The sequence below is a fragment of the Triticum aestivum genome, chromosome 7A (genome assembly GCF_018294505.1).
Source record: "Triticum aestivum cultivar Chinese Spring chromosome 7A, IWGSC CS RefSeq v2.1, whole genome shotgun sequence".
Lineage (NCBI taxonomy): Eukaryota > Viridiplantae > Streptophyta > Magnoliopsida > Poales > Poaceae > Triticum > Triticum aestivum.
The window spans coordinates 521,497,446-521,508,766 of record NC_057812.1 but is presented as its reverse complement, the minus strand read 5'-3'; the positions used below and the strand labels follow the sequence as shown (position 1 = coordinate 521,508,766).

The window sequence follows — 11,321 nt, the reverse complement described above, 5'->3', positions numbered from 1 at the left end:
CCAAGTTTTCTTGGTTATATTATCGTGAAGCTCCATCTAAATCACTGCAAGGCTTCAATCATATTATTTTCATCCATCACTTCCTTCTCATTGTCCTTTTGTTACCGGAGTTCTTCATGGAGGCTCTACATGATGGTTCATCAAGGATTTAATTCATTCTCGAAGTGTTCTTCAAGATTCTTGTTGGAGGAGCTCAAGCATTCTTTATCGTGCATTCTGAAGTGCAATTCTTCTTCATTATCTTTTGAGGTGGTCTTATATCATTCTTGACAATTTTCCTTCGTGTTTCTTGATTCACATGTTGTCAAGAATGAGGTATTTTTAATCCATCAATCTCTTCGTTGGAGTTATCTTGGTAGAGATTTCACCTAACACCTTTCCTAAGGAATGTTGCCAATGGTGCTTATCAATGATCCAAGCTATCTCTTTATCATCTTGGTGGAAGAAGTTTTTCATGTCTTTGGCGTTCTCAATCAAAATAATTGATTCCGCTAGTGGCAGACTAGTGTTGAGATGTTTTCATAAGCCAACGATGAGTATATCATTTGATTGTTGATTCTTCAACAACTCCGTTCAACTCTTCTTTGTAAGGATGCTTTTCAAAATCAATTGTGGTAGAAACTGTCATTTGTTTCTCCCTTCTTTCTTTACAACAATCTAGCTTCTTTCCTTTCATTCCAGATGCATTGTGATGTTGCTCTCTTCGACCATCATCTCGTTTTTATCAAAGATCATGCTCTTTCCTTGCTTATCCACTTAATCGAAGTGTCGAGTCCTCTTTTCAAGTTCTTCCCATCTTATCAAGCTTTGCTTCTCTTTCCTACCGGATTGCTGCCTGCATTCTTTCATTCTCATTCCTTGCCTATTTTGTTTCAACCAAACTGGTTTCAATTCACCCTTTCCCATTGTGTTCTTTTCATGTCTTTGCAACCTTTGAGGTTCCTGGTTTCACTCTTTTGTCAAGAAGCAACTTAGTTTTACCTCTTCCTTCTTTGGTTTCTCTCGGGTGCCATCCCTAGATCTCGGGGCGAGATCTCTTGTAAGTGGAGGAGAGTTGTAACGCCCCAAGACCGACGCTCCAGATGCCTTCCATGTATTCCGAGTTTCGTCGTGTGATTTGTTTTGTCTGTTGCATTCTTCATAGCATCATTTGCATTGCATCATGTCATCATGCCATCATTTTCGCAAACTAACTAAACTCACATAAATAAATCGTGTGGATCTTCGATCCATTTAAATCAAGGGAATTCATATGGTGAGTTCTCTTTATAACATATCCTCCCAATATTTAGGGAGCTACTATAAATATTCCATTGTTTTAGAATTTACCACAACACACCTGCATGGTAAATCCCTTGGCCTTTACTTCTTCAAGTTTTGGCTTTCTAACCTTGCCAACAATTCTTTATCTCTCTTATCAAGGTTCCCCAAAAATCCTTAACATTTTTTGACACTTCAAAATCTAGTCCTAGTTCAAACCCATTTGAATTAAATTCAAATGAGTATGAATTCAACTTCACGCCCATGCTCACTTCTATTTCCTTGGGTCAAACTCATTTTTGCGAGCCCGGGAAAATAATCCCCATGCCAAATTCTATCTATTCCTTCCTTTCTTCTCCTTTTTCTTCTTTGACATTTTCTGTTTTGGGGAAAAAGAAGAAGAAAGAGAGCAGCCGCACCTCGGCCTGCTCGCAGCAGCTAGCCCAGGCCACCGCGGCCTCCCTAAGCCCAGCAGCCAGGCCGACCCACCAAGGCCAAGGCCCAGCCGACCCCCCTTCTAATCTAACCCTAGCGAACCTAGCGCCCGATCCCACTCATCTCCCTCTCGTTACCCACTCCGTCGCCACCGGCTCGATCTCGTCCCCCTCCCGATTTCCTCTCATCTCGTTCCCCTTCGTCTCCTTCACCTCGCGCCGTCAGGGAGAGCCCCGCTCGATCCCTTCGCCCCTGATCTCACCTCCTATGGCGGCTGCATCCCTCATCGCCTCCACCCCCCGAGCAGGCCCTAGCCACCGCACCTCCACGCCGTCCTCCGTGGGTGGGCCACCTCGCCTCGCGTCCGACGACCGGCTTCGTCGCTGGCGCCCATGGGACCAGCACCATGCCCCGCCTTTTTCCCTCGTTCTTCCTTCTACTCTTGTATCCATGTCTCTCTCTCAGTGCACTTTCTCTGCCCTTAGACAGGGACCTCGGCGACCTTGGCCCGCCATGGATGGCCTACTCTGCCAAGCTCCCCGCTGCCGCATCACGCCCAGGCCGATCCTCCTCTGCCCGTTCCTTGACCATCTTCTCCACAGCGACCTATGCACAACCATGACGCTCCTCTCACGAGCACCTCCTTCTAAACCCCTCCGGGTCCTCGTCGTGGACCTGCCTGCACTAGCAGCCTCCTGCTGCATGTCGTCTCCATGGCCTTGAGGAGCCACACAAGTTGTCGGTCGTTCTGGCCCTTGCACATCACCGTTGACTCAAGGAGACTAACACCGCCAAGTCCAAGGACGATCCCCGAAGATTTTGGACGCGCCAAGTTCCTCTTTTGGACCCGTCAAGTGTACAGCGACTCGTGGGTGACTACGCGGATTCGCCAAGTACCCCACCGGCAAGACCGACGCCCGAACAAGCACACCAGCTCTATGGATTTTGGCAAGTCCCTCAACGACCGGCGCTTAGTACCACTACGTTTGCCATGTACATCTACACCAAGACCGGACATAAAAGGTGGTGAGTGTGGCTAAAGCATCGGATTTACGACGAAGAGGAAAAGTCCACACATAATGAGAATAATCATCTAAAATCACCAAATAGTATAGATAGCCCATGTTACTCGCAACGGGAGACGTCCAAACATCACTATGAATCAACTGAAATGGAAAAGTGGAAACTGAAGTAGACGCACTAAAGGGAAGACGTACGTGCTAATTGCCCAAACGACAAGCCTCACAAGTATGCTCAGCGAGCTTATCGCATGAGAAAGAAAAACTCCTAAGAATCTGACGCAAAACGGCGGGGTTGGGGTGGCCCAAGCGAGCATGCCAAAGGTCGAAGCCGGCGGAGAGAGCGACAGGTGTGGAAGTGGAGGCACCGGAGTGCACGGGATAAAACTCGTCAGGGCTATCACATCGGTGAAGCACCATCCGGGTACGGGCGTCCTTCACAGAAAAACCAACATGGTCAAATTCAACAGTAAGAGGATTCTCACGAGTAAGACGACGAACAGAGACTAAGCTAGTGACTAAGTCAGGTGAAACAAGAATGTTAGACATAGTGATAGGTGTGGAACTAGAAGGAAAACTAGTGCTACTGACATGGGTGATGGGTAAAGAGGAACCGTTACCGACGGTTATGCGAGTGGGGGTGTGAACGAGAGTGGGGGAGGAAAGGTTACCGGGATGAGCTATCATGTGCGCAGTAGCACCCGAGTCCATGTACCAGTTGCCTCCATCGCCATAGTTGCTCGGCGACGACGCCGAGTGTAGGGCGGCTAGGAGGGCTGGGTCCCACGGTGCAGGTGCCGGCGGTGGCAGCTGGCCTCCATAGGGCGGTGCCTGGGCGGGCGTGCCGTAGCCACCAAGGGGTGGTGGCACGAGCGGGGCACCGTAGGGCTGGTAGGGGGCGCCGACGAATGCCTGGTGGACCGCTTGACGAGGACCAAGTAGACCCGGTGCAGGAGCCCGCGGGACGGGCATATGATAGGCGTGGACGACGCCCGTCCACGGGTTTTGCCCCGCGGTCCATGGCAGGGGCGGCTGCTGGAAGCGGGGCGTCCCCTGGCACCTGGCGCCTACTGCTGCGACTGCTGCTGGCGGCGGCCTCCGCCACCCCGCCGGTTGCGTCGCCCCCCGCCACCTTGCGGCTGCTGGGGAGGCGCGGGCGGCAGCGGGTAGTAGCCGGCGGGCGCGGGTGGTGCGGGCGGACGAGGGGCGGCCGGAGGAGCAGGGTCGCCGTGGGTGGTACCGGAGGCGAGGGCGGTGTGCTGGACCCGCTGCTTCAGCTTCATCATCCGGTGCTCCTCAAGTTTGAGGTACGCGACAACGCGCTAGAAAGTGGGTTGCGGCATCAGGATGAGGTTGGACGCCGCGTTGCCGAAATCCTCATTGAGACCGGCGGTGAGGGTGCTCAGCATGAGGTCGTCAAAGACCTTAGCGCCGATGTCGCGAAGCTCGTTGGCGAGCATCTTGAGCCTCATGCAGTACTCGTCAATGGTGGAGTTGTCCTAGTGACAGCCGAAGAACTCCTGCTGCAAGAAAACAAGGCGCTGAAGTTTGTTGTCGGTGAAGAGCGCGTTGATCTTGCCCCACACGGTGCAGGCATCGTCGTCCTCGGCAACGACCGTGTGGAAGATGTCCTTCGAGACCGTCTGGTAGAACCAACGGATGATCGTGGCCTCGATGGCGGACCACTCCGGGTCGCCATGCATGTACGCGCTGTCGACGGAACCGTTGATGTGCTTGGTGAGATAGTACTCGCGGAAGACTAGGTTGAAGTAGGTCTTCCACGCGTAGTACGATGTGCTGAAGCTATCGAGACATATAGGGACTCGGGCCTCAATATTGAGGTCACGGATGGCGGCGGCGGAGGGCTCGGGGCCAGCGAAGGGGTTGGACGAGTGAGTCGTGAAGGAGCCGGGAGAGGATGGCCACGACATGGCGGTGGCGTGCGGGTGCGAAGGGGCGGCTAGGGTTAGGGTTTTGGGGGTAAAGAGGAGGCGGCAGCAGCGGTGGGTGATGCAATTGTGGGATGGCGACGCGTCCTGCGAGCGGATTGGCTGGGAAGCGAAGCGGCGGGCGGGACGACTTGGCGGGCGATGCACTGGGCGGGCGGCTCGGCTGGCGTGGTAGGCAGTGAGGCGCGCGGCTGGAGCGATGGGTTAGCGAGTGGCAGGGAGGCGCACGACTGGGTGGGCGACGCGGGTGGCGTGCGGGGCTGGAGTCGCGGCAGGGAGAGGCACGGGGCGTGCGGGGCGGAAGCGAGCACGGTGGCGGCGGCAGCGGTGGCGGTGCGTGGAGGCGCGGCGGCGGCGGCGACGGCTGACCCTAGGGTTAGACCGGAGAGGATGATATCATGTAGAGAGATAATTTGCAATACAATGATGTTGTATTAATAGGATGCTGGTACACGTATATATATTATATAAGGGAAGGTCTCTATCTTAATTATACAAGACTAAAAGATGGATCACAACTTTAATACACGTGCAATACGAACGATATACTCAACACTCTTGATTACTTTCATTCCAGGACCTTTCTCCGCAGTGGCCCAAAGTAGTGTTGCAAACAAGATAGCCAAGCATCGATGGGAGCATACATAAGTTTTTTTGTATACTTGTATTATCAGATACGTGTCTGATTGCCCAAACGTTTTGTATTTCCCTTTTTATGCTGGCCACTTGGTACGTACTGATTCTGGGCCAGATACGGCCGAGCGACATCCTTTATGATCTTATATCCCGGAGATAATTACACCTATAGTCCCTGTACTCTCCGGCATGTAACACCATGGTCCTCGAACTCGCGGAGTGCTCCACTACGGTCCTCAAGCATGAGAATACGCTCCAATACGGTCCTGACTATGTCTCCTGCTACTCCCTGCAATACCGTATAAGTGTAGGCCCGTATGTCAGATTGTGAGAGAGAAAATTGGTGGAAAAAAACATTCACATGGGTTTCGAACCTGAGACAATTCGTTAGAAAACAGCCAAGCTAACCATTGATCCACTCCATTTCTAATGTGAACCACTGATCTAAAGTACCTATAAGTCCATTTTTGTATCACGCCATTAGCAGTACATATAATTAAGTCGGCCCAGAAGCGTACAATACCTTTTTTTTAATATCTTCAGGCGATTTTCCTGGTGCTTATTCCGTTTTCGTTTTATTTTAACAAGTTTCTGTTAATTTTCCCTTTCCCGTATAAACAAATCCTGTTGTATCTATATTCTGTTCTCATTATATTTATGCCTTGAAGAGGTAAACATGACTTATAAAATTATTTTGATGTAAAAAAAGTGTAGGAAAATTTATGTATCTTCATTCAGGACCACAAGCACGGGCATTTATTTTGAATCCTCATTGTATTTTTAAATACAAAATTATTTAAAAATTTGACAGCTTGTATTTCATATGGTGTCCAGCGTGGTTTTAGAAAATATTATATTTTTATCCAAGCCTACGCCCAATTACAGATTTTCCTATTCTTCTATTTTCAAGTTCGTCTTTTTAACTTTTCCCATTTTAAAAATAAATGTAAGAAAAAACTAGAATAATTATTAATACGTTATTTACCTATATTAGTATTTTTTTATAAAATAAAAAGGGAAAATAAACACGAAATTGTTTTTTAGATCTAACGTGAAATTGGTAAATAAAATACAAAGGAAACCAGTAGAATACGAGGAGAGGTACGTTACCATATATGTGATGCCAGGAACTTGTTTATTAGCTAGACATGATGCGTGGTCTAGTGTGAAGGTTAGCTTGGCTGTCAGGTATGCCTTTGGTGCCGGGTTTGAATTCCTCCTCAAAATTTCTGCACGTTCCTCCCTCTTTGATGTACTGACATGCGGGCCCCACACATGTATTGTATGCTGATGTGGCGCCATGCTGGGCTGCGGGAGATGTAGCTAGGACTGTATTGGAGCGTATTCTCATATTTGAGGACCACAGTGGAGCATTCCACGAGTTTAAGGACCATCGTGTTACATGCCGGAAAGTACAAGGATGGTAGGTGTAATTATCTCTATATCCCGGGAACAAGCATCTTTGAAATTTAGCCTAGTAGGGACAAAAGCCGGTACATGATGACAAATTTTAAATTCAAACCATCACGTACTTTGGGTAGCTATACTTGATGAGTTGTCGTCCTGATTCTCAAGCGCCAATAATCGACACGAAATTAGTTGATCTCTTTTGTAATTATTTAACAACCAAACCAATTTGAACTTCGCTTATCGTACGTGGTCGTAGCACGGCGAATGCATGATGACTTAACCCTCGTATAGTTTATTTATTTTTTGCGGGTAACCCTCCTATAATTTCGGAGCAAGCACTATCATATCCAATAATAGTAGTTGATCATTTGTTCGTAATTAGGGGTACTGTGGAACAAATTGGCACCCCATCCAAAACAGTTATAGTAATCAAGATTGCTGTAAATTTCGATGGTGTTCTTGTCCGTCGGGATTGGATTTCACAAAGTGAGAAAATATGTTCTTGTACTTAGTGGCCAGCCCACACACACGCGATTGCCAATCCCAGCCACTCCGATGAACGAACACATGCATATGCCTTATCCACTTACTACTTCACTTAGAGAAAGCTAGCTCGTAATGTTCTCTCATTTTCGAATTCAGACGTTACGCACTCCTGCCGCTTTTCGGTTAAGAAGTGCTTATCGGCGCTGACCCCAGTTTAGCACGGATCGCTGGACGATTCGAAGTCCATTGAAGCGGGTGACAGTGAGATAGACGCACGCTTCCAACCTTTCCACTGTCCTACGAAAGTGATTGATCTTTACATGCATGCATGTAAACACAGGGTAGCGAAATAGTAGTACTCCCTCCGTTTCCGAATTATTTGTCTTAGATTTATCTAGATACGGAAATATTTAACACTAAAATAAATCTAGATACGTCCGTATCTAGACAAATCCAAGACAAACAATTTGGAACGAAGGGAGAACGTATTATCGTCCTATCTCCAGACTAATTGTTTGACCTCGACATGCACATGCAAGTTGCGATGTAATGCCATCCTTACGTATAACTCTACAATCAGTTGATGCTGGATCAGTGGTACCTTTCAGATTGGCCCAATAAGGGAGTTTTGCTACACCTACCTAATTATCCTAGGTAAAGCTACATAAAAACTGGTCTTGGTAGTCCTGACCATGGGCAGCCCAGCCCGGTCAGCCTGACCCGAAAAAGTCCGACCTTCTCCACGGACCGTGCCGGGCCTGGGCCTGTCGTTTTTGCCGTTTAAGGAAGAGGCCCGGCCCATGGCCTAAGGCCCGACAGGCTTTTAACGTGATGGGCCGGGCTCGGGCCTGATTTTTAGGCCCGACAGCCGGGTCGGGCCACGCTTGGGCCTGGATTTTTTTTGCCTCGGGCTTTGGTTGGCCCGACCTGAGGGATGGCCAGGTATAGTCTTGGGTGATTTGATTGAAAATCACGGGGGAGAGAGAAGTAGATTAGGAAGTTTATGTTTACCTAGATGAGTAATCCAAAAGTGGATGCAGGTTGTTGTCTTCGACGACATCTGAAAGATGAAACATGTGTTGGGTCTGTGGTTGATGGCTAGCAAGTATGGTTTTCTCCTTCGGCATCTTAGTCATGATGGAGTGTCAAACCTGGAATTTGATGACATGTCCGGGGTGTTGCCCCGGTCTGATTTGTTCAATGATAATGATTTCGTCTTTGGTGAGCCATCTTGGAGGTCTGCAAAGGTGCATATCAGCAATGGAGCTGTGTCGAGCTCGCGTGAGGAGGTAATCCATCATTTTTTTCCTTTGGTGGATGATGTGGTGGTACCAGAGGCAGGTAGCGGGCGTTGATGTCATGTTCAGAGGATTCTTCGGTCTTGATTGTATTTTTACTTCTTGGTTGTTGATCATGTGTGTAAAGACTAACATTCTGCTGTCTTATCAATTCTATCACGTGGGTCTTTGCATGACTTGTATTATGATTTTTACAATATAAACGAGACACGTATTACCATGAAAGAAAAGGCTGATTCATGGGCCAGCCTATACAGCAATACGGATGCTTCAAACTGTGAGATGGCAATAAAATATTATAATGAGTGCTGCTTGACTCGCGAAAAGAAAAGGAGTTATCCAGGCAGGCAAGTCTGGTTAACCGGCACATGGCTAGCAACAGCATGCACCGTGGTGGAGCAGTACGGCACGTAACGGTAGCAGCAACATTCGGTCCTCGACGGTCCACGAAATTTCCAGCAATGCGCCGACTCAGAGGAATCGGGACTGACCCCACCCATGCACAGCCAATCCCCGTGACGTGCACATCAACACGTCTCTGCGCGCCTCTTATAATACTCGAGGAAATACGGTATACGATAACCAACACATGCAAGGACATGATTCAGTGCAAGGCAGGGGATAGGGCAGTGCCGAGTGCGCATGCTGCTGATTAACAGTTAGCGTCGTGCCAAGCCTGTGCCCATGCCGGAGCGATCGGTGGTCAACCAAATCCAGCTGCTACGACTGCAGAGTCCGGTCATGAACTTTGTATGTAGCACTTCGTAGAACGTGCGTGATCGGAACAGCGCGCCCGCCAGCCCATGCAGCCGCGGGCTAGACTCCTGGCTAGGCCTAGGCGGTCAGCGTCCACGATCGAGCTCGAGCACTATAAATGGGATGCCACCCTATGCATCTCGCCTCATCGAGCTCACATCACAAGAGTTATCTGTAGCTAGTCACGTCGCATCAAAGCCGAAGAAGCAATGGCCGCCTTCGCCACCAGGTCTGCGCCCTTCCTTGGCCTCGCCGCCGTGCTCTGTGTCCTCGCCGGCGCGCAGCAGCTCTCTCCGAGCTTCTACTCGAGGTCTTGCCCCAACCTGGCGTCCATCGTACGGTCGGAGATGACCTCGGCGTTGCAGAGGGAGAGGCGGATGGGCGCCTCCATCCTCCGCCTCTTCTTCCACGATTGCTTCGTCAATGTGAGCAACACCGTTCCTCTCTACTCTTCTGTTATCAGTTAAGTACTGACGTTTAATGGTGTTTATTCTGCTATGTGTCGGCAGGGGTGTGACGGCTCGATTCTGCTTGACGACACCTCGACGTTCACTGGCGAGAAGAACGCCGGGCCGAACGCCAACTCGGCCCGCGGGTTCGAGGTGATCGACGCCATCAAGACCCGGGTCGAGGCTGCGTGCAGGGCCACCGTCTCCTGCGCTGACATCCTCGCGCTCGCCGCCCGTGATGGAGTCAACCTGGTTAGTCGCTTCAACGGGCCGCTGACCCGTACTACTACACGTGCTGCGCTTATTTTTACTGGAATAGCGCCATGGCTGACTCGGCTGAGCCGTTGCGTGCGTGCAGCTCGGAGGCCCCACGTGGAGCGTGCCGCTGGGGCGCAAGGACTCGCGCACGGCGAGCCAGAGCGCGGCCAACGCGAACCTCCCGGGCCCCGGCTCCAGCCTCGCCACGCTCATCACCATGTTCGGCAACAAGAACCTGTCGCCGCGGGACATGACGGCGCTCTCCGGCGCGCACACCATCGGGCGGTCGCAGTGCCAGTTCTTCCGTAACCGCATCTACAACGAGCGCAACATGAACGCCAGCTTCGCGGCGCTGCGGCAGCGGACGTGCCCGCGGTCCGGCGGAGACAGCAACCTCGCGCCATTAGACGTGCAGACCGCCGACGGGTTCGACAACGCCTACTACCGGAACCTTGTGGGGCAGCGCGGCCTCCTGCACTCGGACCAGGAGCTCTTCAACGGCGGGTCGCAGGACGCGCTGGTGAGGCAGTACAGCAACAGCCCCAGCCAGTTCTCGGCCGACTTCGTCACGGCCATGCTGAAGATGGGCGGCTTACTGCCGTCCTCCGGGACGCAGACGGAGGTCAGGTTAAACTGCAGGAAGCCCAACTGAGTACACGTGGAGAAGTGTGCTAAATAACGATTGATGCCTTGGAAAACGAGGCATTGGTCAGGTACTCAGGTTCACGTATTGTATGTATATAAAAGAACACCGAATGTACAAACGCTCGTTGGCTCAATCTGGGGCAAACGTGCAAACTACAAAGTATCAAAATGTAACACCCTGTTACGTCTGAGGGATTAAGACTGGCCCTACAAACACTTTGTCCTCACTCATGCGCATTCAGGACGAACTTCCTGATCGGTCACTCATCCTAGAATTACCCCAAGTCAAATACACTTAACTTTGGAGTTTTTTTTGAATGAGCTACCGTAAAAGAAGAAATTCCTTATTGATATAAGTAGTGTATATCATTCCTATTAATCTAGGCTCTTATACAAAATGTACGTTGGCCATAAAAGTGTATCATCATCATCAATACAGAACAATGGGATGGTACATCATAATTAAAGAAAACAATCTCTAATGTAATGCATAATGTACGATTGTGTTCACTATTATGGTGGCTGACTGATTGGCTTGTTTGTAAGCACAGCTCACATTATGGGTACATATATGTGATGTATTTCATACTTTTTGCTTGTAGCACGATCAACCCGACCATAGTCGACGTCTATGCCGCAGAACAATCGCATAAATGCCTAGGAGGCTGCAGAGGGGCAGATGAGGAAGCATGCAGAGGGGAGGAGGGCCGATGGGGCGGG

At 50.0% G+C, this 11,321-nt stretch overlaps 1 protein-coding gene across 1 annotated transcript; it reads left to right on the top strand.

Moving 5' to 3' along the window:
* Positions 1 to 9,385: 9,385 nt before the first annotated feature.
* On the top strand, positions 9,386 to 10,828 carry LOC123151632 (peroxidase P7). Its single transcript, XM_044571312.1, has 3 exons — positions 9,386 to 9,674; positions 9,759 to 9,950; positions 10,057 to 10,828. The coding sequence occupies exons 1-3, from the start codon at positions 9,459 to 9,461 to the stop codon at positions 10,606 to 10,608; spliced, it is 960 nt and encodes a 319-aa protein (XP_044427247.1). The 5' UTR covers positions 9,386 to 9,458; the 3' UTR covers positions 10,609 to 10,828.
* Positions 10,829 to 11,321: the final 493 nt, after the last annotated feature.